At 39.6% G+C, this 26,220-nt stretch overlaps 1 protein-coding gene across 6 annotated transcripts in view; it reads left to right on the top strand.

The window, feature by feature from the left end:
• Window positions 1-22,423, top strand: part of TBC1D19 (TBC1 domain family member 19) — a 113,452-nt gene extending 91,029 nt beyond the window's left edge. For 4 of the 6 annotated variants that reach the window (XM_074322099.2, XM_019743920.3, XM_074322112.2 and 1 more), the window contains 6 exons: window positions 9,191-9,223; window positions 11,780-11,889; window positions 14,029-14,120; window positions 15,488-15,609; window positions 20,639-20,709; window positions 21,727-22,423. In XM_074322099.2, coding sequence (XP_074178200.1) covers window positions 9,191-9,223; window positions 11,780-11,889; window positions 14,029-14,120; window positions 15,488-15,609; window positions 20,639-20,709; window positions 21,727-21,801 — 503 coding nt within the window. In that variant the 3' untranslated portion in view covers window positions 21,802-22,423. The remainder of the gene's footprint in view (window positions 1-9,190; window positions 9,224-11,779; window positions 11,890-14,028; window positions 14,121-15,487; window positions 15,610-20,638; window positions 20,710-21,726) is intronic. The other 2 variants (XM_019743921.3, XM_074322109.2) reach the window with 2 other exon arrangements.
• Window positions 22,424-26,220: the final 3,797 nt, after the last annotated feature.

The following is a 26,220-nucleotide window of genomic DNA, read 5'->3' as shown; positions in this document are numbered from 1 at the left end:
CCACTAAAATAAAATAACAAAGTCGTATTCTGAAGTTCTAATTCAGAAAGATAATGGAAATAGTTAGAAAACAATGTCATCATTGTCCTAATCCCCATTCTTCCTGACCTGTAGGCTACATGTGGAATGAGAATAAACAGAGGAAGTGATTATTTCAACAAACGAATTAAATAAACAGTACTGAGTAATCCCAAATGAAAGAGTGTAAAAATTTGCTTTCAACTGGAGTGATGTTAACGTGAATCAGATATGAGAGTTATGGTCCAACTATAAATGCTAAGTATTAATAGAGACAGTGAGGAAATGAAGGGAAAATATTTAGTAAGTGCAAAGCATGCTAATATTTGGGGTATTTTCTGAGTCATATTTGCTATTTATATCTCCCCTAGTTCAAAATTTATTTTTGTTGACAGTGTTTACCATTCTGAGCTATGCCAAAGCCCCGTTAAACCATTACTTTATAAAGTTATTCCTTTTGAATGGGGTAGGTAGTTAATATTTTAGACATTCTTCAGATAGCTAAAGGAAGGCTCAAATCTTAAGGTAATCATTCACAGCAGACTTGCAGAACTCTAAGGCCAGATAAGAGACAGTGTCCCAAGCATCCCAATGGCTGTAGGAAGTAAGGTTCTTGGATGATGGCCAGGTGAATGAAACTCGACCCTTGAAAGACAAGTGATGAGAGCCAAAGGAAAGGATTTTTGAAAACCTGCCCAAGAACATGACAGCCTCTGAGATCAAAGAAATGTCCTAGGTGGTATGTGCCCTTTGGTGTTAATGGATTCTTCAGTGCTTCTTATGCCTCCTACTTTTGTTTGCCAGAGTCAGACTTCGTCCTTCTTCAAGAAAGTGGACCGTGTACCCTCTTTCAGGGTCATAAGTCCTGGTTTAATTAAGCTGACGTGAACCCTTATCTAATACTGACCAGAAAAGATTTTCTTAGGTATAAGCTGATACTGAAATGTGGTACCATCCCTTCTGACAGCATACGAGGTCGGACAATTAAGTTCGCGACCTCATCCTAGGAAAAGGGCTGCATACCTCATTGCTAAATATCACTACTGTCACCTTCAAATTACTCCCCTTGGGACGCTATGCACTGATGCCAGCATCTGGTCCACCCTTCAAAGCAGTTTTGAAACTCTTTTTCCTGGAATGGCCATCAGAGTTGTCGTCGTATCACCCTTAATGTCCTGAATGTCATCAAAATGTCTTCCTTTTAATATTTCCTTGATCTTTGGGTAAAGAAAGAAGTCATTGGGGGCCAGATCAGGTGAGTAGGGAGGGTGTTCCAATACAGTTATTTGTTTCCTGGCTAAAAACTCCCTCACAGACAGTGCCCTGTGAGCTGATGCATTGTCATGATGCAAGAGCCATGAATTTTTGGTGAAAAGTTCAGGTCATCTAACATTTTCACACAGCCATTTCAGTACTTCCAGATGGTAAACTTGGCTAACTGTTTGTCCAGTTGGTATAACTTCATAATGAATAATCCCTCTGATACCAAAAAAAGGTTAGTAACATCGATGCAACAAGTTCGCAAACTTAATTGTCAGCCCTCGTAAAATAGCTACAGTTATTGTGCACCTGCTGACCACTAAAGACTACACTGGGGCACTTTAAATACATTACCCCATTGGTGTTTAGTACAACCCAGTGGAGTTGGTCTTATTTATCGCCATTTTCAGAAATGAGGGTAGAGACTCAGAGTCCTGGTAGCTCGTCCAGAGTCACACAGAATTTGAATTTATGTCTATGACTTTGTCGGCCATTTATAATTCAGCACTGAGTTGTTTAGAGCCGCCTGTCCTATATGTTAATTATTTATAAGTGAGTTTTTATTTTGTTTTATTTACAAGCCTTGAGTATCTTTACAATTGCTTAAGGTCCCATCATTAACCATGTATATTGAGCATCTCATTTGTGGAATGCTTGTGCTGGACGCTGAAGGTAATACGCGGTGTGAACTGTGGCCCTTGCCTCATACAGCTTATAGGACAGTTATAGATTCCAGAACTTGGAGGAAATGCAGCGAAAGTGTGATTGACCGTGAGTCACCTTACTACATGCCTCCTTTTTTGTTGCTTAACAGTTGACTAATTCATTCATTGTAAGTCTCCTAATTAAAAGTGCTTTGTGCTGATGAAGGTATTCCTACACTTAGCATATTCTTAATAAATATTTGTAGAAGATGAAAATACTAATAGTGAGGTCTTCAGTTCTGACTACCTTAACCTGCTTGGGCAATGCTTTTGCAGTATCTTAACAGTGAAAGGAAAAGTTTTTGCAGTAAGAATATAGGGGTTTTGTATAATAATAATAGAAATCTGCTTTGATATTTAGTATTTTAGAAGGATATAATATATACATATATTGCTGTAAAGCATCAAAATATGCCTTCTATTTATTAACTTATTTTTCTTTCCTATGTCAACCTTATTGTAGAAAGGTAGACAAGACTTTTTTCATTACTTGTTAAAAGTCTATAATTGTTAAAGGAAATAAAATGAAGCAGCAGAGAGAATGTAGGAAAAGATGGGTGTGCATAGGAGGAAAGAGACTCAGCCAAAGATAGAAATGAGAGAGACTTTGAAGAAGAAATACGGTTTTGGGGCCTCCTTCTAAGTGCTCCATGGAGCTAGAGCTGGTGGCTATATTGGGAATATTGACTTTTAATGGGAATCTAATCTGGTTTTGACATTTGTCTGTTTCTAGAAAGGAAAAGATTTTTAAATCAGTAAAGAATCTTACCATTGGAAGATTCTCATGTGACCCGTTTTCTCCGGATCTCACAATTTTTTCTGCATTTACTGTAGACATAATTGTTAAACATTGAATTTTAGCGTTAGCTATTTCAGAGGCAATTTTAGTCCCTTTGCAGGACAAGCAGTTGCTGAACCTCAGGAGGTTCAAGGACTTTCCTTAGATTACCCGACGGGTCTGTGGCGAGCCCACTGTGGAATCTGGTCTCCTGACTAGATACCAGTACTTGTCTTTCTGCTTCTCAGTCATCATCTATTCATCCGTCCACCCATTCATTTGTTCAGCAGGCGTGTGTTCATCAAGTATGTTCATGGCATCGTGAGATGCATGCAAAGATGAGTGGAACGGATTTCCTGTCCTCCGGAGCACGCTCTTAAATAGCTAATTATAACACAAAATATAATGAAATTAGAGTGGTGGAAATGTGAACAAAGTGCCACGAAAATACAGAAGAATACGCACTTAATTATGATGAAGAGACCAGGATGTTTCTCTGAGGTTGTGCCTGACCTTCGTGAGATTCTGATAGGCTGAGTAGAAACCAAAAAGCATTTAGGATACAGAGTTACCAAGTTCAAAGCTACCGAAGTGTGGAAGTGCATGATGAGTTCTGGTGATTATAGATAATAATCTTGAACCACAGGCTGTACCACAGTAGGCATGGAGTCAGGAGGTGTGACAAAAGGGGGGCTCATGGGGTTGGCGGAATGGGCACGGGCATCAAGAGGTACTCACTTCTAGTGATAAAATAAGTAAGTCCTGGTGGTGTAATGGACAGCATAGGCACTATTGTATAAACTTTCTATGGTGACAGATGGTAACTACACTTATAGTGGTGATCATTACACAGTATATAAAAATGTCAAATCATTTTGGTGTACACCTGAAACTAATCTAATATTGTATGTCAGTAAAAAAAAAGGGCAGGGGGGAGATGTATCTCAGGTTGTCATTGTGAGTGGTTAAGACCAGATCAAAGGTTTTGAATTTCATTCTGTAGACACTTAGCCTATTTCACAAGGCTAGAATATGAATTCCATAAACATAGTGGAAATATATTCATTTTGATAGCTCCAGAGGTACAGGGAAGGTTAATTGGATGACTAGGAGCTCAACGAATATTTGGTGGATGTCTGAATGGTCAGTAGAAAACCCTCAATGAATATGGTGTAGAGGTCTTTTTCATGGTCTCTTTAACATTTTGGGACGATAACCTGAATCATTATAGAAGTTGGTTGGAGCGCTGAGAGTTTGGGAGAAGGGCTATCAATTAGGAGGCTCCTACAGGTCCATCGGTAAGAATTCATCAGAGCCTGATTCAGGCCTGGCAGTAGGAGGAACATGAATGGTTGGAAAATGGGAGAGGTAGATTCTCTACGGTTTCATATATTCATTCCATCAACATTTAATAAGTACCCGTTATATTCTGGGCACTAAGCTTATCTCTGGAGATGGAGTAAAGCATCGTTTCTGCACTCAAGGAGTTTATTCTGTTAGGAGAGAGAAAAATGAAAAATGTTTACAAAACATTATGATAAGAGTAGGAAAACATCAGTTGTTAAGCCCTGACTTTGCGTCAAGCGTCGTGATAGGCGCATTACATATTTTATTTAATCTTCACAACCTCTTCGGTATTATCCCCATTTTATAGGAGAAGGCAGGTCTATTCCTAATTTTTGTAGGACTCAGGCAGGAGAACAAATGGAGGCCCACTTACCTTAAGTCTAGATATTTAAAAGTTATAAATAAGATGAATAAACTGATAATAAAGTCTACTGTGTTATCTTGTCTTGACAAATATATCTTTATAACAATCTGGAAGGCCAGGTTCAGATTCAGAAGTCTCAGACTCCTCAGCAGTCCCTAGCTTCTGGTATCCCCACCCCTTCTCATGCATGGCTCCACCCCACACCTGGACAGGTGTCATGCATGGGGACTTCCTAGGTCCAAACGTTGTTCTCATCTTCCACAAATAGCCACCCTTGGGCCACCTTTCATCAGGGCGGTGGCTCCACCAAAGAGGAATGTGGATTCTGGAAGCTGGCTAGGGGCTTTTGGGCTGGGAATTTCAAAGTCCTGGGTACCTGGGTTGTGGTCTGAAAGGAGGGACATGGGTCCTGGGTAAGGGGTACAGTCAGAGGAGGTCCAGAGCAGGGCTCTCACTGTCCCCCTCTCCTCCCCCCACCCTTGGTCTGAGAGCAGTGCTGTATGAGGAAACAGGTTAATGAACGGCCCTAAGTGAACATAGGTAGAGTGGTATAGCCAAATCCGTTCAGGATTGTCTAGGTGCGTAGAGGAGAAGGGGAACCTCAGTTAGTCAGGGCAAGTCAGTTGATACAAGAGTACAGATTAGTGAATTGATTGGGGGTAAGGAGGAGGGAGCCAGGGAGATCCTTCTAGGAGGAGTGTTGTTTAAAATCTTGAAGGGGTGAGGCTGGGACAGGGCTGGAGATGGAGGAGAGCATTGCCTAAGCCCCAGAGGCTGGAGGAGGGGTGGCAATCAATTTGGTAGGATTAGAGTTGTTCTTGTGGGTTGGGTAAGAGAAATGAAGCTGCTGGCATCCGATTGTAGCCAAATCCTGAAAAGTTAAGTACCCTGTCTCCTGAAGCAACAGGAAAGGAACACAGTCACACTTAGGTATAAGGGCTGAAGGAGACCTACAAAGCAAAGGTGACCCAAGGCTTTCTTCCCTGAAAACTAGGGGGGTAAAGAGTTCTTTACAGCAAGAAAATCCAGAAGGAGGTGCAGAATACTGGGCTTTTACAGTTTGAATTACAGGTTAATAATGAGATACTGGTGGAAAGAGAGAGGAAACAAGTGTGAAAACCGGGTCCAGGACATAGCTACTGTTCAGGAGTAAGCTAAACAGAGAACTGGCCAACAACACAACAAAAAGAAGAAAAGCTGAGCAGCAGAAGTTTCTGAGACTCAGGGAGCCTGATCTGGTAGGCGCAAGTTTGAGAAGGAGGTTTCAGGTGCTGGGGGCCAGGCCACAAAGAGAGGAGATCCCCGGATTCGGAGGTCAGAAGTTGGGGTACTAGGGCTAGAAACCGAGGAGTTGAGGATATGTAATGAGGGAGTAAAGAAATTAATTTAGATGATTTTCAAAAAAATGAAGCTTGGCTTCAAGGGCAGGAGAGAGATTAGAGATTTGTCAGATGGGAAAGTAGGGTCGAGGGGGAAACACTGGACTTTTAATTATGTTGTTGAGGGTATTTATAATCGGTTATAATGTCCTTGGCTGAAAGGTGCACTGGAATCACAGACACTGACGATACGAGTACTGTGATAAGCCGTCCCACCCCTTGTCCCTACTCCCCCGTGAGTGGGAGTGAAGAGCAGATGCCACCACAGTCCGCCTCCAGACAGGCAACCTCCGTAAACTTGCCCTGTCTACGGCAATCACCAGACGAAGCCCAGGGCTTCCAGATCAGCCATTATGCAGTGACTCTTGCCTCCGTGGCTCCCATGGCTCTGTTATCAGTAAGGCCTCTGCCACTCCCCGACCTGTCCTTTCTATCCCACCATTACTTCTCTTCCTAGCACTTATCCCTGTCTGATGTACATTTGCTTATTTTATCATGATGTTAATGTCCTTAATAAAAAGTACGCTCCAGTTGTCAGAACAGGGCCTGGCACATAGTAGGGGATCAATACATATTTGCTGAGTAATGCACATAAAGCAGGCAGACGAGAGAATTGGCGGGGCAAGATGTCAAAGCAGAAGTCTGCAAGCTTTTTCTGTAAAGGGCCAGATGGTAAATAGATTAAATTTTGCTGGCCACAAACAATCTCTGTCGTCTATTCTTCTTCTATGTTTGTTTAAATAATCCTTTAAAAATATAAGAGCCATTCTTAGCTCACAGGCCGCATAAAAACAAGCCACGGACCTGACTGTGGTTGCCAGCTGCTGTGAAAGTCAAGGAAATGGGATTAAGAACACAGGTGAAGATGTTAGCTCTGAAAAAGTAAAAAGAGACATCGTCCTCCGAACACCTCCCTAAAGGGAGATGAGGAAACAGATGGAATGTGAAGAACGTTTGGGGTAAAGAACAGACAAGTGAGGGAGTTCATGTCAGTGGCGTGAACTGAGGAGGAAAAGTGAGTTCTGTAATTGCGTGTTAAACACTTGAAGAATAGGAAAGTGTGGAAAGGACGGGGTGGCTAATCGAATAGAGATGAACAAGAAAATGAATAAGCAGACAGGCTTCAGCCCAAGTTGGACCACATGAACCTGGCGTGTTCTAGAAGATGAGGGAAAAGTGGGAAAAGGTAGATGCTGAGAATTCTAGCGTGTGAAGCCTAACTATGCAGAGGCCCCAGCATACTAGTTCACAGTAATATTGGATTTTCCTCACACTCTTTTTTGATCAAGTCACTTCTAGCAAGAACAAAGACATATGAGCTAACTGGTGAATGATAATATCAATAAATAACTTTTATCAAGGGCCCACGCTATTTATTTATCAATGGCTACGCGACAGCCATTATTTCACTTGATCATATTATGTAGGTTCCAGCATGATCTCTGATTCACAGCTTCGAGTAGCTAAGAAACTTACCGAAAGGCACAAAGTTCTTAAGTGACAGAGCTAGATGAACCCAGTCAAGTTTGTCTGACACCTGGTCCTGCTCTTAACTTACCCCGATACGGTGCTAATTATTGGGTTACTATCAGTGTAGAAATCCTGTCCTCATTGTCTTCTCCAGCATTTTTATAATGTTTCAGATGAGGACGTAGCTAGTGCACTTACCAAATTTTTAAGTAATGTGGAACCAGAAACAGAGAGTAGGGGATACGTCAGATAGAATAATGAGAGGCCAAGATTATCTCAAATTGGAATGGTTCACCAAAGACTAGAATAAGAGATATACTAGAGATAAGAATATGTAATCATTTACTTAGGTCACAAACAACTGCATGAGGGCACTGTGTCTTCGCTGTGTATTGTGAAGAGAAAAAAAATGATGAGAGGTCTGAGTCACCTCGCTTTAAAGACCGGGGTGGAGTGTACCTTGTCCAGAGGGAAATAGAATAAGGAAGCTATTCAGGACCACTTTGGAACTGAAGAACCATTAAAGAAACTCACAAGGTCTTCAATAATTGAAAAATCATGTATTTTCTTTTTTAAAAAGCTCATAAAGTCTTAGAGCAAGATCAAATGAAACATCTGGCAGTGATGGAGGTGAGGGGAGAGAACAATGTCCGCAAACATGTCTGAACGTTTGCAGAGAAGACAAGTTAGACGTGTTCTGTATGACCATTGTGTTCAGTGTTGGGAGTAACAAGTGAGGGTTACAGGGAGGCAGAGCTGGGTTCAGTATGAAAAATAACCCACCAAATTAAGACTGTTCAGAACTGGGATTGGTTGTCACACTGGGAATCGATGCATCGCCTAGAGCTGGACGTGTTTTCAGTGGAGACGGAACGCTCATGTACTAGAATTTACTCTAGATGACCTCTGAAGTCCCCACCAACACTGAGAGTTTTAGCCTCTGAACATGTAGGGTGAATAAAGCATTTCTGTACTATTTTTCAAACAAGTAAACTTCTCAGCCTTCTCCCCTACTGTGTTTGCAACCTGATTTGGTACAGTTGTTAGATACACACTGTGTATACTGTGGTGTGTATATTACAGAACCTAAGCTGTACAAATTCTAATTTTTCACTTACATTGCAACAAGATGTTTAGCACCCCAAGATAGGCTTTGAGAATTTCTTTGAAATAGATGTGTAATTTACTTGTGTATGGTTCTTGCCAAAGACTACACTGAATTTGTACTGTATTCCTGCCAGTATTTTTTTTTCTAAACCACATTCTATGATATAATCTTTGATAAGTTTACAAAGGAATACATCTACAGAGGGTGCCAAAAAAAAATGTATACACATTTTAAGAAAGGAAAAAACTGTGTTAAAATCGTGGTACTCAGTACATACCTATAACAAAAGATGAATACAAGTCATGTGTATACATTTCTTTGGCACCCCCGGTATACAAGAGGTACCTTGAAATGCTCGCTTATCTTTTAACAATTAGATTCAAATATTCAGGATGAAGTTGTCTCAGGAGGACATAATCAATTGACTTTCTGAAAGCATTGTAATTACTTCTTAAACGTAGTTCTGTGATCTGCCTTGTTCTGTTTTTGCCCTGTTTTTGTAACATAATATTCAATGTTTTAATTTTTCAACGTTATCAATAGAAAGTTGACTGGGTATATGTTGAAAACCTGTAGTTTGCTTTTCTAAAGATATTAAAAAAGCATATCTTGTTAGTTACCATCACTAAGTCTTTCTGCATTCGTGAACAAAGTTGAAACAAAACTAGGAAAACTTTCTATTTTCAGTTTTACTGCTCTAAAGTTTACCCAATAATTCAGTGGATGTACTAATTGAAAATAAATACTTTTTTGTTTTCTTAGGTGTAATCCCTTTTCATGGATTTTCAATGTATGGTAAGTTGGGCTTTAAAATATTCTCTGTTTTATTATATACTTTAGAAAATTAAATACGAAGAGCACTCTTCATATCATATCACCCACACACTTACCAAGTTATTGTGGATAGTTTTAAACATTGAGTTTAGTATTTGTTTATTTATATGTCCAGTGGAAAAAAATTAAAGCCTCATCATAATGGCTCAGATTGACAAATCAGTGTTAGATCATGCTGTGAAAGTGGTTCTGTGGTTTGCCATTTCTGATTCAATGGAAACTAGAGATACACGTTAATATTTAGTTCTAATCAGTGTAAAATGAGGTTGCTTAAATTCTTGCACTAATGCTCATAAGTCTTTTGAAAAAATAATAGATCAGAAAGAATGTGAAACAAGCGACCACACTGAGTTTGTGTTCATGATTTCTCCAGACTAGTGGGATGTACTGCAACAATTACACTGAAGCATTCAGTCATCCTGAGGTACACGTGGGAAACACGTGTGCAAGCTCAAGGGCCCTGAGTGCTGACCCGGTTCAGAACTGGTCCCCCAAGACATGCCACTTTGGCATGAGGATTGTCTTGAGCTAAAGGCAATTGAGACCCTGTGGGCTCAAGAGAAACTTTGACCTCTCCCCTAAAGAATTTAAATTAGGGGTCTTGCCTGTAATAAAAGTTGTTGGGCGGCCGGATGGCTCAGTTGGTTAGAGTGCGAGCTCTCAACAACAAGGTTGGCGGTTCAATTCCCACATGGGATGCTGGGCTGCACCCCCTGCAACTAAAGATTGAAAACAGCAACTGGACTGGGAGCTGAGCTGCGCCCTCCACAACTAGATTGAGGGATAACGACTTGGAGCTGATGGGCCCTGGAGAAACACACTGTTTGTTCCCCAATATTCCCCAATAAAGTTTATTTAAAAATAAAAGAATTCTTACCAGAAGTAAATTTTGATGACCTGTATGTATGTCAGGGTCAACACCTACTTACCGAACATGTGCTCTTCTTACCATCCTGTGAATTGTCCTCCGCTCCTCTGAAGCCTCAGGCCCCTCTCCCATTCCTGAGCTCAGAATGCCACGTAGCCCTCATTTTCCTTTTCTGTCTCTGAACCTCTGCTGCATGTGGTTCTCTCATGTGTGTAGGGCTCCTGTATGTATGAACTTAAATTCGATTTTCTCCTGTTAATATGTGTCATGTTGGTTTGATTATTAGACCAGCAGGAAGAACCTCTGCAGGGTAGAGGCAAATTCTTTCTCCCTAACAGGCTTCCAGGCCTCCCGTGTCACTGAATGAGGAATGCGAGAAGCTTAATGAAGGTTAGCGGAGGAAAAATTCTCTACTTAATACCACTTAGTTATTTATTTAATTACTTTATTAGCTTCAGGTGCACAAAGCAACATCATAGTTAGACATTTACACCCCTCACAAAGTGATAAATCCCTCCCCCACCTACTACTCCTGATACCGTTTATAGCTGTTACAATTCCATTAACTCTACTCCCGATGCTGGACTCCACGTTACATGTGAACTTGTTGAAGGTTGTTGTCCCCAATGTTGCTACTACCCCCAACCTTTAGGCTAAACAGAAATACTCTGAATCGGCAATAAATGAACGCTTTTCCCTGTAAAAAGCCCATCAGTGTCCAACATCAGACAAATGTGGTGAATGACATGATATAAAACTCCTAAAACTCACATACAGAGAAGAGGACTCAGAGAACCTAGGAACTTCGCATCGTGCCATGCGTGCTTGGAGGTGCTGATCGGGACGATGAGTGATGTAATGTAATTGTTGCTCTGGATACCAGTAGTCTGGAGAAATCATGAATTATAGGGCTCTCGGCTTTATTCTCTTGAGCAACCAAAGTTTCATAACGTAATCCGTGATGTTATAATGACCTTTCAGCATATTTCTCTTGTATACATATGTGAGGAACTTAAAGTAGAAAACCAAAAAAGGTTAAGAATATGAACTTTTACCTCTAATAACAAAAATGGTAGCCCTTTTATCCTGTTTTAATAATTCTAACTGCAAGAATTTCTCAAGTGAATAGTTCTTAGATGGTGTACTTGAGTGATTTGGAAGACAGTTAAGTTTAAATCTTCCAACAATTCTCAGAATACAAACTACATCAACTAACTCCTGCCCATTCACAGTTCTGGTCGTTTAAATAGGCGAAGGCTTACACACCCGAGGGGAAATGTTCATTAAGGAAACAGAGGATGCAGGATGTTTGATAAAGAGTTTATATATGTACACTATTTTAGACAAATGTGTTAAGCACCCACAAATACTTGAGCAGTAACCTCTTATTTAGAACCAGTAGAACAATCATCAGTCATCCAAAAGGAACCCCAGGTAGCACTTTACCATTTCAGTTTTAGTTACTATATTTCTTTCCAATTATACTACTTATGGCTTTTAAAAATTGATTCAAAACTTTTCTGTTTAAACTTGCCTGTGAATGAATGTTATTACTATAAACTGTTGACTTATTCTTTCATGTTTATGAACTTATTTTTTAAATTGTAGTGGTCCTGCAATATTGTCAATTAATTCTTTTATTCTTTCAGTCGCACCTCTTTGTTTTCTCTACCATGAACCTTCCAGATTGTATCAGATGTTCCGTGAGATGTACGTGCGTTTTTTCTTCAGACTTCATTCCATCTCTTCTCATCCTTCTGTAAGTTCATAAAAAATCGGATCAAATCAGACTCTAATCTGTTCTCTCTTCAGAAAAAGTCTCCTCCCCAATTAAATTATAAAGCAGCAAATCTCAATTTGGGATGTCAGGCAACACGTTTCTATAGGAGAAATGAAAGAGAAGAAGAAATTTTGATATTTAAATATTTGGGTGATAATTGGAGAGGAAAAGTTCCTTTATCAGTTGCATTTAAATGATATTTTATATGTTAAAAGAAAAACAACCTAGAAATCTCTATTATTCTGTTTGACAAAGGTGCCTGCCTTGTTTGAATGCTGATTTCCTCATCTGTGAAATGAGGTACACACTGTTTCTGGGGCGCTGTAGAGAAAGAAGTCTACCAAGCACCCGGTAGTGCCTGGGTCGTGGCAGGTGTCCAGGAAATATTAATATGTGGCGGCTGTTTTTATTGTTGTTACGATCACCATCATCATCTTTGTTCATGAAAATCAAACATTTACTTGTCACTTATTTTTCGGTGTCATGTTTGGCTAATTATCATACTAGATATTTTCTTTGTGTTTATTCAATGGGTAGCTCCTTCGGCCTCAATATGAAAGTCAAGGAGAAGCATATTGGGAGTTGAACATTTTTATCATCGTATCTTTTCCTCCCTATGAGCCTGAGATAAAGCAAAGTTTATTTTATTTCAGTGATACTTTTTCCACTTTGGGGCCTGCTTTGGTCTGCTTGTCAGTAAGTTGACTTGACTCTCCAGAAGAAACACTAAATTGGAATGTGTCAGGGCTACCAAATTTCCCCAAAGAGGAGACTGTCCCTGCTGCTAAACTAAACAGCTGTCCATTATCCCACCAGCTGAATCCTCTGTGTTCCTATTCCACCTTCCTCCGTCTCCAGTTTTGCCCTCAGACATCCTAGTGAAAGCTGGCCAATAACAGAAACCCAGGATGTCACAGATGAACAAGTGAAGCACCACCAATCATCTCGGGTTACGTTACTTCTCTCAGAGACAGCTTATTTAGCGCTTACCTTTCATGCATGTTTCATCTAAAACCATCAGAAATACATTAATAATTCTCTTTCCTAAAACCTCATTCTCAGCATCAGATTTCTTACACCCACCTTCTGTACCATTTTATGCTTCAGACTCAGTTCACAGCCATGGTGTTTTTTCCCCTGGGGATTCCTTCACTATCCCCACACTGACCCTGCCTGAGGTGTCCTTTTTCAGTGAATTGATGGGGCCAGCCCTGCCTCTGCCCTTTCTTTACTCAGTGGAATCGAGACTTACAGGCGGTCATCTCCTGTTCCAGCTTGCAGCCAGACTGAGCTATTTGGAACCATGACAGCCTTTTTTCTTTAGAAACTCAAAAAGAGGATTAAAACTTCCATACAAAGATCAACCCTGAGGAATGCTGAGCCGCAAGAAAGACTTTATTCAGAGTTGTCAAGTAATAAACATACTTGAAAAACCATCTGCTTAAATAGGTTACTTCCTGTACTCTACAAATAATCCCCTTTTATAAAAGTAGATTTCAGTAAAAAAAAAAAAAAAAATCTTTTTACGAAATAATGAAACATTCTTGTTTGATAACTTTCTGATGCAAATTTCAAGCAATGAGCAGCAGTCAGTCTTTCCCTGTGGATAGATTTCAAAGACAGAGTGAAAAAAAGGGAGGAAATACTTTCCCTGATGGGTGAGGCAGCTGGCAGAGAAGGGACAAAAGGGTGTGGTTATAGCACCAGAGAAATACCTGGAAACTGGAATGCATCCAGAAAAAACTAATTTTGCTGGGCTTAACTGATAATATAAGGCTTACAGAGTAGCAGCTTTTCTATGAAATGATGTTTTCCTTGGACTCTCTGAATATTACATACCAAGTTATGTGGGGAACCTATTGTGTTAAAATGGAGGCCCCTTAGAATATCTGTAAGAGTAGGTTTCCATGAAGAGGAACAAAATGTATCTTTAAACAGTGTTGGAGATCATTAGTTCATTTCCTGTTCTTGACTCTTAACAGTATAAAAACGATTTATGTTGAAAAAAATATTTATGTTGATAATATTTTTCTCATTTCCATCTGAATTATTTATCAGCAGAGTTAAATTTTAAATACTAACATATGTATTTCTCTTGTGATTTATTATTGTTTGCAGGGTATTGTGTCACTCTGTTTGCTCTTTGAAACTCTTCTTCAAACTTATCTCCCCCAACTCTTTTATCATCTACGAGAAATTGGGGCCCAACCGTGAGTATTTTTCTCTTAACTAAAGAATAGATTGACGTCAGAAGTCTTTTTCACATTATAAAGCACTGGCAAATATGCAGTAATTTTTCAGAGAAATTAAACTAGCAATTTCCCCAGTAAAACAATTATCAAGTAGCAAATTGTAACTCTACCTTGTGCCAAAAATTCTTGGAAGGATTATTTGCTAGGGTTTTTGTGATTGGTATAAGAATCACCAAAATGAACTAATTTCTATTCGTAATGAAAGGTGTTGGCCAAAATTGAGGCAAAGAGTTGGGGAAACAAATAGAACCTGAGAAATGTGATAATACTAAAATTAAGTCAGTTTAGGCTCAGTTTATCGGAGAACAACTAATGAAAGCTATCTAGATTAAAGTTGGCTGTCTTTTAATAAAGGAAACTAGATCAATTACCTACCAATGGTTTTACATTGTGACTCTTCCTTTCAAAAATTTGAATATGTGTTCATGTTTCTCAGTATGAGTTATTGGTGAACATGCAGGGAACCCTGGTCTTCAATATTATCTGTTCTCTCTTTTTAAACTAACAACGTCTAAGGCAACAGAAGTTCCCAAATGTTTTATGGATGTTTTGTTACTGTCTTGTTTTCGGTGCAACCATTTTCCCCTGTTGAGGAGGGCATATTTGAAAGAAGGATTAACTCTTTGAGGCCACAAAAGGATTTAATGGGAAGCAGAACAGTTTAGTATTTGTCTTCTCCATACTTGAATCCACATCAGATGGATGGGTGAGTGAGTGGGTGGGTTTAAGAGACAGGCTCAGATTCAAATTCTGTCTCTACTAAATTGTATAAGCCTGGTAAAGTTATTTAAGTTACCTATTCTCAATTTCTTTCTTTATATCACGGTATTTTCCTTGTGTTTAAAATCAAGAGAATCTTAGAGAGAGAATATAATTTATTGAATAGCAAAAATATGCAGCTAATATCTTAAGCTCTCTTCAAGTATTTTGCGAGGCTTGCCTGAAACTAAGACTGTAAGGTCACCTCATTGATAGTGAATTAGTACACATCCTGAAAAATTAAAGGTAGTAGTGAGTTTTCTAAAGGCCGAATGAACTATAACATAAAGGAGGGCCCCAGATATAATTCTTCCTCTTAATACTTTGAGACCACTAATTTGAGGACTCATGGTTTCTCTCTCACCATTGTACTTTTGCAGGTTTTAAAAGAGTACTTCAGTTATAAATGCCCAGGTGATTTCTAAGACTCACAAAGGAGTTACTTTAACAATAGAATCCCTTGGACTCTTCCAACCTTTTGTAAGACATTGCTTTTTGTAAAACAAACAAAGAAAGAAACAAAAAAACCACTGGTAAAATTCATTTTCTTTTTTCTTTGCTTACAGACTTCGCATATCATTTAAATGGATGGTTCGCGCTTTCTCTGGATACTTAGCTACAGATCAACTCTTGCTTTTGTGGGATAGAATTCTAGGGTACAACTCTCTGGAAATTCTTCCTGGTAAGAGTAAGTGCTTGCTTGTCAAACACATACTGTTTCTTTAGCAAAGCCCTTTTCCTTTCTGACATGCACCACCTGTATTTGGAGTTTGAGGCTCCAGTTACGTCCCATTTCTAACTCATGGACATTTAAGAGATTTGTGTTCCTTAGAAGACAAGGACTGAGGTTCTGCGATCCGGGTCCTTCCGTGGAACCTCCCAGCACCAGTCTATTCCTTGTCTGTCTCCTTGGCTCCCGGAAACTCCACTTCTCCTCCCCCCCGCCCTTCCCTTTAGTCCAGCCAGAGTTTACTGCCCCTCAGCACCTGTGAGGCCTGTGCAACAGACTGCAGATACATTCTCCTCTGCGCTCCGCGGACCGTTAGCATTTGTTCTGTGCTCCTCGACGACTACCTCAAACCCAAACTGGCACTAAGCCTCCCCGCATCACTGCTGTCTCAGCTCTTCTGGACTTCAGTTTAGACTGAAGTCAAAACCTTTCCCTTTTTGCTCATGGTCTCTGACACCTACCCTGGTGGCTGAATTTCCCTTTTAGATATTCTCTTAAGCCAAAAATATTTCATGGTTGTTGTTTTTTGTTGTTGTTATTTTTCTTCAGGAAGCCACCGATTCATCTCTTATTTAATAATTAAGCAGTTCTTACGGCCGCTGTCTCACAAGACAACTCTATGATAACACATAGGGCACAGATTTGTCATTAATTACATTGTTTTGCTTCTCTTGTACTTTGTACTCTCCGTTATTTTTATCATTGGGATTGTCACAAAATTCAAATAAATACCAGGGATGCCAAAAAATATATATATACACATTTTAAGAGATGTTATCTATGTATTATTTTTCGAAATTGAATCGAATTACAGTAGCAATGTCTAGTGTGACATTCATTTAAAAGATGGTGTTAACCAAGTGAATGCTAGTGCCATTCATTGGATTACAATTTTAATACAGTTTTTTCCTTCCATTTTTTGGGCACCTTCCATATTACAAGGTTTTCACAACAATGTATGGAGAGCAAAAATGTTGGCAGAGTGCGGGGTCTGACCTTCTCCAGTTCTGTGATACGGAACACATTATTTAAACTGTGAGCCTGTGTTTCCTTCCCCTACATTGATTGATAACATTGTAAAGACACCTTTCTGGGAACTTGTGGAAATAATGCTTAATTGAAGAAGACTCTTTTCTTGTAAAAGATTCTCTAGGTACCATATTAACATACTCTTAAATGCTGATAGGTCTCAAGTAGTTGGATGGCACTTGAAAGGGAACAGTAGAGTAATGATAAAGGTCCAATGAAGAGAAATATTGTCCCTGGAGTAATCAGAGATATCACTTACCGATGTTTTTAACAACTCCTACCTAGTATCCTTCTGTATTAATTGTTTTCAAAGCCCCTACAATAGGAGTTAGGACACAATGGTCTACCCTCCTCGCTTTTGGCTGAATGACAGTGACATATGTAACCCAGACATCACAGTCCTAGAAACATCAGGTGTGACGTTCATGTTTCTGACAGGCGGTCCTCGTCTTCTCTTTGAACCCTTCAGTATAGGGTAATCCCTAGTTCACCAGGTAGCCCATTTCATTTCTGGATGATACCGCTTGCTAAAATGTACTCCTGTGAAACCAAGGTCACCATCATGTTTCTTCTACTCTCACATACCCCGCTTTCCCCAAAGTCTTCTGTTTTTTAAGCTAAATAGACTTGTTTTCTGCTACCATTTCTCAGGCAACAGAATTTTAGACTTCCCACCACATAACTCTCCTCAGGGTATGCCCTAAGTTTGAAAAGTATTTTGTGTAGCTTTTCTTCTCATTTCAAAAAAGATCTTAGGGTATATGAAAGAAAGGGGTCCAGTATTTTCTGATAATTAGGACTTTCCAAAAGTAGAATGGGCTTTTTAGCTGTCACCTAAAGGCTTAAAGGTTTTGTACTATGAATTGGAAGACTTTCCACAGCTCTGCCTATTAAAACCTGTCATTCTGTGACTTCTCACCCCTCAGCAAACAGCAGTAAAAGGGAAATGCAGAAATAAATGAATACTGCATTTGCACTGAGCAGGCATGATGCTGTGAGCTCAACACCTTAATAAAACAGTGACTGATGAAGAGGTAGGACTGCAGTCCAGACTGTTGCATCCACCTACGTTCCCTGAGTGTTTCTAAACAATGACCAGGGAAGGATTCTAGAACATGTAGAAATGGAACTAGACTGATGTGAGCTCCCCCGTCATGGAAATCAAATGAAGAGCCACAGAGGAGCTAATTTTATGTAGATGTGCACAAATTGCTTTTGACGATTTCAAATATTTTGTGTTATTTTTTGGTCTGCATGTTTTGGGTCCACCTGTTTTGCTCAAGTGAGTTATTATATAGTCTTTAGAAATATTGTAGTAAATATTACTGGCTTTAATTGTGAATTAATTAGCGCCTTTTGAAGAACAGTTTAACACAAAGGTATCTTAATATTCTTGACAGAGCTGTTTAAAATTAAAGTAATGAGAAGAATTTAAAAGAGCAAAAGTAAATATTGACATTCCTATATTTCATATGAAACGCGATTTCAGTGGGAAATATCCTACAGTGTAGACCTTTTCTCCTTGGCAGACAAACCCGTTGTGCGGAAAGGCTGGGTAACACAAACATGGGGTGGCCAGAAAGGCACTTCTGTGATGTGACACCAAGATAAATAAAGGTCGTGAGCACATGAGCATTTCAGACACTGAGGTCAATTAGTGAACTACTCTTTTCCCCCCTTTTTATCTACATTTGGAAAAACAATTTCCTGCCGTATGAAACTCTTTCCTGCTATAGCAGAAACTTGGACCATCCTGTTAAGCTTTCACCAACTCTGTTAAATCATACATAAAAAATGAAGTAGTGATCACACTCCTTAGTTTCTAAAATGTCTCCATTGTCAAATATAGTTCCCAATATTAGGAAACTAAAGAAGGTGCTGGTCCACATAAATGGTGTTTTTTTTTTATAATCTTGTAAACATAGACGCTCAATGACTCTAAAGTATGTAAGTTTTCTCTTTCTCAGTTAAAGGGTAAATTCTTTATCCCAAATCCCTTACACAACTCGTTTACATATTCAATAATCCCAGCTGATTTGACTTTTTAAATTTTGTTTTACCACTACTGTTTTTCCCCCAGAATATTTCTAACTGCTTCTAATGGCTTTTTTGCCAACCTGTCCAAATCCGTTGTCCCCTAGAAAAATGCCTGTGTGTCCCCATCACTGGTTGCACTTGCCCACTGTCCTGTGAAGTTAGAGGCCTGGATCCTGACTTGTCCTCCTCAGGCGTAACCACCCACCCGTGTGAGCCCAGGACCCAGGGCGTCACCCTCCATTTCCATCTCTAGAAAAACGTTCTGAGCGACAGGAGAGAAGACAGTTCTTAGGAAAGCACACAGATTTCCATGTCAGGGATAGTTCATGTTGCTTACCTTCAATCTCAGTGACATCATCACGTAGGGGTTAGATGCTTTAGATGCTTGGGCCAGAGCCAGGGTTGTATTCAATCTACCATTTTCTACCTGTATAACTCTGAACATGTCACCCAAACTCACTGTGCCTCAGTCTCCCCATTAGTAAAATGGGGCTAATAATAGTACTTAATTTATAGTGTTGGTATGAGAATTAACTGGTATTAGTTAATTCTCATACCAACGCTATAAATTAAGCGTTTTTACTATGGGTATTATCATTATTCCCATAGTAAAAATGTGTGTGTGTGTGTGTGTGTGTGTGTGTGTGTGCGTATATATATATATATGTGTGTGTGTGCGTATATATATATATATATATATATATATATGTATATACATATATATATATATATATATATATATACGCACACACACACATATTTAATTTGCATTAGCTATGAAATATACTTAGGAACCAGTCTTCCAAATAACTTTGAAGATTCCTTACCATTCATTTCCTAAACTTCAAGAACTTGTTGGGTAGTGAATGCATTACCATCAGTAGTGATGAAAACAAGGCCGGGGGCAGGGGGAGAAGTCAAAAGTCGTCTGTCCCCAGGCAGCACTGGTTCCTTACCAGCATTGCCTGCCTCTTACATGGGTCCTTGCCTTGTTCATGGTGACTCATTCCCTCACATGGGGTTTTATGGGAGATTACACAGAGGGTACCAAAAACAGGGATACACATTTGAAGACAGGAAAAAACTGTATTAAAATGGTAACACTCAATCTATACTGATAACAAAGGATGAATACAAGTCACGTGTATGAATTTTTTGGCACCCCCAGTGTAATGAGAAGTACTGCACGTTAGCGTTACTCTTTTTCCATATATGTATGTTTAATGGAAACAAAAATCCAAATGTTGTTTTCTACTCAGAGTATAATATTGACCTTCAAGATGTCCTATAATGGTTTTCTTTCAAAGTTTCAACTTTTTCCTACAGCCAACATAAATGCAAATGTCAGAATCAATCCCACAGCAGCCCCCCCCCAGACATATCCATTTGTGACACTCTAAGAAAATTCAGTGCTGAGTATATTATAAACATGTAAATAACAAAATATTATAAAGATGTTTTTAAGAAAAGGCATTATTGGCACATTTTTATCAGGATGCCTTTTCAATGAAACATGATGTGGTATATTTAAAAATTCAGGCTCCAGGTAACTTTGCAGAAGCCTATCTATTGGATTAGTAAGAAACACCTGATTCAAAACAAACCTTAATTTATAGGACAGTCATTAAATCTTCATGTTATTTAAAAATGGTTATAATTTAAGTTGTAGGTATAAAAGAAACAATTTATAAAATGGCTTTTTTGAGACCACTGAAGTTTTCTTTTTACCCCAACTTAGCCAGCAGGCACTGTTCTCCAGAGGAGACGATTTCCATTCATCACAAGCCCTTAACTCAGAAGGCAGGCGTGCAGTTGTGCAAAGCACGAGTTCTGAGCTCTCATAGTGGGCTGTGGGCGTAGCAGTTAATTTGCCGGGCTGATGAGCAGGCCAGCAGCTGAAATAGTGTGCATTCTTTTCCAGTCCTGGCAGCTGCTGTGTTTGCTTTCCGAGCAGTCAACCTGATGGAGGTGACATCACTGGCTGCAGCTGAAGTAAGGATAAGTTTCACTCCGATGGGATGGAAATAGTTTCTGAGAGATTGCCAGCCTTTGGCACTTGTGTCTCAGATGCATAAGACACACTTTACCCAGAGCCTAATTTCTTAACTTGGGTAAAACCTGTAAGTTCTGAGCTAAGTAATAAGAAGAAGTCAAAACTCCTTAACTACTTGAAAATAATCTTCTTGCAAAGAAGTCATAAATAAGGTATTATAGGAAATCATTACGGGAAACAAGAAAACCTAGTAATTTGAATAGAAACTGTTGTCTTACGTGGCGTTTTCGTCTTAGTGGTCACATCCACGTGTTATGCTCATCGAACAGAGTAAAACTCGTTGAGAGAGTTAAAGTGCATGTATTTGGATGATATAGTAAAGCTACATGGGCTTTTTTGGTTGTTTTTAATTGTGGGTTAATTATTTAAAGCTGGTTTCTTTTCAATAGTGTAATTTATACCTGAAACATGGTTCAATTAAATAGTGACTTACCATATTAGTCAAGTTTTTATCTCTCATGGAAATGTAAATTTTATTCTTAAAATAGCTGCCTGAATTCTTTATTTAAAGGGAAGAGGATGTTTATGCGTCTCGCAACTGAATAAACATTAGTTCCATCTCAAAATGATTTCCTGAACTCAGTTACTTCTTATACTAGTACAACAGGACGAGGATTCCTGATGTACGTTTATTTATAGAAGCAAGTTGAAATGTTAGACCTCTTATAAACTCATGCTACCTTGTATATTTGAAGAAGGCTCAAGGCTGAAGTCCAGTTTATTTTCTACTGCAATTTTAGCATTTTGCACATGTTCTAACATGAAGATACTCAGAAAAGAGAAGGGACGTTGTAGCTTCACTATAGAGGTTTAAGACAAACACGAAGAACTTAAGAGTGTGTGTCAGTGCCAGAATTACATTGTAAGACTGTTTCTGTTGTACCTTATTTCAAAGGCTTCACTTTGTTGATTAGAATACTGATAGTAATAATTCTTTTTTGTTTTTTATGTTTCAGGCAGTTCTTGCTGACCTTTCTACTTTAAAAGTTATGCCTCTTCTTCAGATTTTTTTGTTTGCCACTGTCACCTGATCTTCTTCAAGGTCACGACAACACATTCAGTTTCCCATTAGAAACTAATCATGAACTATGCAAACTCTGCATAAAACCAAAATTAAATAAGCCAATAAAGATCATGTTCCCTCCTCAGTTAAACCTAAGTAGTTTTTTTACTTTTTGAAACAGTAACTCTGCACACCAAATATTGCACTGCATGCTGCTGGCTTTCAAGAAAGAAACAACAGACCTAACTTCTGCTAAAGTGAGCATACTATGTATAAATAATCCCAATTTGTAAAAAGCATGTAACAATATATGCAATAAGAACTAAAGATACTGTAATAAACTTGAAGAGGTAATGTAGCCTCTGGGACAAATCTCTTCCGTCAGTTTGTAAATTTATCTCTAATGTATTGTTTTGTCTTATAAATTGCTCTTCACTCAGAACCAGGGGTGGGGTAGGATGTGGGAAGACTTGAAAAAAGATGATGCTTTTAAGTCGAAATTCAAATGTCCTTGGGTGTTTTTAACAACTTTTCTCTCACCAGAGATCTTCTATCTCCCTCTCCACTTTATTTTTCCCTTTAGAGTTTTCTGCTGGGAAAGTCAAATACAGTTGTGTCCATCTGACAGTATTTTATTCATTATTTCCTGGGGGGGAAAAAAGTCACAATGATGGAGTGGTCCGTTCAAACTTCTCAACCTTCCATCTCTTGGTTGGAAGACTTGATACTGGTGAGGCCTGTTGCTAGATTCTGTTACTTTTGAAGTATACAAAGAGGACACATCAGGGTTCAATGAAGGGAATGAAAACTAAAAACCATATCTACTTTGGCGGCAGGTTGGTTTAATGAGATTTTCTTCTCGGGCAGAACATCTGAGAGAGTCTAGAAGTAGGTACTAGATATTCATTCTAGAACTGAAGACATTATACAAGGCATCTGTCTTATTTTGGTCTTTATTATAAGGGAAGGGTCTTATTGTGTATTAGTTTCTAAAGCCCTATCATTTCTGTAATACGGAATAATAGTGTATGAAAAAAAAGTCCCAAAACCATTGTCTTTCAATTTTAGGTTCAAGTTCAAGATGTTGATCATTATCACAAAACTCTAAATCGATAGATTTATACCCTTTCTGAATGCCTAGAATTGTATTAAGTTTTATCCAAATGTATTTCCTGAATCATTTATTTATGGAGTATATATTAGGGAATGTATGAGGTTGTAGCACGAGGCTGACTGCAGGTGTAGTGGAGTTTGATATAAGTAGGTGTTAATTTGAAAATCTATATTATATGCTTTTATTTATTAGGTACTTGTGGATTTATTGAGGATTAAATAATTTATTCAGTGATTGATTCCTAAGAACCCCATTTTATTGCTTTCGAAGGCGTGACAGTTAGAATCGTAAGCTTCGCCATTCAGTGTGGGGATGGGCACTCATCGCAAGGATAAGAACACATCTATAACTTATCTCTCTCATTCCCTCACTCTGAGAAGATGAGAAAAAAATTGTTAGGAAGAGAGAGAGTTTTAAGTGAGTAAGGTCAAATTTGTAGAGATACGCCCATGTTTGGCCTCTTTCTTTAGGAGAATATTCATAAGCCTTCTTTTTTTTTTTTTTTTTTTTTTTTTTTTAAAGATTTTATTGGGGCAGGGGAACAGGACTTTATTGGGGAACAATGGTCAAATTGTTGTCCTTTCAATCTTAGTTGTGGAGGGTTCTGTTCAGCTTCAAGTTGTTGTTCTTTCAGTCTTAGTTGTGGAGGGCGCAGCTCAGCTCCAGGTCCAGTTGCCGTTGCTAGTTGCAGGGGGCACAGCCCACCATCCTTTGCGGGAGTCGAACCGGCAACCTTGTGGTTGAGAGGACAAGCTCCAACCAACTGAGCCATCTGGGAGCTCAGCGGCAGCTCAGCTCAAGGTGCCGTGTTCAATCTTAGTTGCAGGGGGCGCTGCCCACCATCCCTTGTGGGACTCAAGGAATTGAACTGGCAACCTTGTGGTTGAGAGCCCGCGCTCCAACCAACAACTGAGCCATCCGGGAGGCAGCTCAGCTCAAGGTGCCGTGTTCAATCTTAGTTGCAGGGGGCAGAGCCCACCATCCCTTGCGGGACTTGAGAAATTGAACTGGCAACCTTGTGATTGAGAGCCCACTGGCCCATGTGGGAATCGAACCGGCAGCCTTCGGAGTTAGGAGCACGGAGCTCTAACCGCCTGAGCCACCAGGCCGGCCCCATAAGCCTTCTTAAAAGCAGCACTGTGGTGGTCTAGTAGAAAAAAAACACTAGATTGGTGAGTTTTGGTTCTCGCTGTAAGTCCCTAGATAATTTAATCTGTCTTATCTGCAGTTGGGGGGCGGTGCAGGAGGGCAGGCAGCAGGAAATTATTGTATTTGCTCCGTTTACCTTATAGGATTGAGTAAAACCAAATGAGAAAATGTATTTGAAAGTGATTTTTAAACTGCAAAGCACCAAGCAAATGTAAGATGTTGTTGGTAATTAATTTCAAGTATGACATTTTAAAGTCTAGTAGTAGCGGATAATGTATGAAGAATGTCTAACCTTATTAGCATTTGTATGACTCTATTTGCTCATTTGAGACTATGTCTATAAAAAAATGAATGGATCATGACATAGCAGATCCTTACGTTTCAAACAGGTGGCTCTAGCCAGTTACTGAATCCGAATCCCAAAGCCACGCCTGGGAGGCTGCCACACATTTTGCAGCAGGCACAGCCCCATCTCGGCCATGTGCCGCCCTTGGCTGCTTGTTAAACTACTGCATCAAGAGCAGTCAGGCTCTCTTGCCCACTCCATCTCTAACTGTGCCTCTTCTATCGATCGATCGATCGATTGATCTATCTATCTATCTATCTATCTATCTATCTATCTATCTATCTATCATCTATCTATCTCGACTTCCTTCCTCCTGCAACCTCCTGTGCCATCTCCTACCGTCCCCTGACACCCCCTCATAGCTGCACTGCCAGTGCACACAGGAGCTGAGTGACCAGTGATGCTTCTATAATTACTCTACCTAAGGCATTGGCACTGGTGGTGACGTAGACTACTGGACAAATTGCAATTGGCTTTTCTGGATTTCAGTTCACCCACTAATGTAATACGTATGATATATTGTAGGAGAGTTTATGGAACAATATTTTTCATCAAGATGTTTTGGTAACGCAGCGTTCTGGCTCATTGAAATGTCCTGCTGAACTGCGTAGCAGCCCCTTACACTCAGCATGTACTCTCGCTTCCTATTAGGTTGGTGCAAAAGTAATTGCAGTTTAAAAGGCTAAAAATGATTGCAAAAACCACAATTACTGTTGCACCAACCTGATATTTCATAGGGAAAATAAAGCCCATTAAGCTTGAACTCCGTCTCAACCTTCCACTTCAAAACAGCGTTATCCTCCCTATGCTTACCTCCTGCCTTCTTATCTCAGGGAGGGTCTGATCCATTCCTACAGCTCTCTACACACAGCTTGCAGTTAGGTCACTAACATGCTTCAAGAATTAAATGGCATCCCATTGCTTAAAGGATAAAGTCCAGGCTTTGTAGCAAAGCAGGGAAAATTCTCCAGAGCGTGGTCTTCCCGTTCCTGTGCTCCCACACTGATCCACTATCCTATACTTAAGCCTCCCCAGATTACATGTGCTTCGTCTCTGCCAGAAGAACCTCCATTTTTCAAGGCCCCACTAAAAAAAATTGTGATAATACCCTAGAGCTGTAAATTAGAATTAATTATGCCCTTCTCTTTGTTCTCATAAAACTGTTCTTCCACTCATATGGCGCTCACAATATTGAGTGATAGTTTTTTGTATACGTGTTCTTATTCTCACATAACTTTATTCTCAAGTCAGTTTTCCTTGACTAGTCCTAGGTATGGAAGATGAAAGAAGAAACTTGTCCATATGCATTTCTATCCCTGACTTGTTCTGAAAATTGCCGGGATCTGTTTTTCTTAAAATATAATTCCTTCTCAGTATCTAGTCTCCCTTCGTCCACAAAGGCTTTCATTTTTATTTGGGAACCTGCCCCCACCCCCATGTACTTCACGTGAGGCCCCACACACCCATGGGACCTCTGGGTCCTGGCCACGCCAGTCACCATATGCCATCCCTCTGGCCGCAGGGATTGCTTCAGGATCAGGGCAAAATCTAAGACCAATGGGGACCCGTGAAACATGGTTACCAGGCTTCGGTTTAATCTTTCAGGGAAGCTGGATATGAAAGAGAGAGGATATAGGGTCCGGAGCTGCTGGAGGCTAGGAATGGGAGGCACAGGAAGCTACTCTGTTGACCTTGCTGATCCCTAAGCCACACTCCACCAGTCTTTCTCGCCCTGGACTGTTTAGTCACATGAGCCAAAAGATTCTCTTTGCAACAGAAAGGATCCCAACTGAAGGTTTAGTTGGTTTACCTTTTAGGCGATCTACTATATCATGAGT

This window comes from Rhinolophus sinicus, chromosome 1, assembly GCF_057876585.1.
Source record: "Rhinolophus sinicus isolate RSI-liver-muscle chromosome 1, RSI-T2T, whole genome shotgun sequence".
NCBI lineage: Eukaryota > Metazoa > Chordata > Mammalia > Chiroptera > Rhinolophidae > Rhinolophus > Rhinolophus sinicus.
This window is presented reverse-complemented; position numbering and strand designations above follow the sequence as displayed.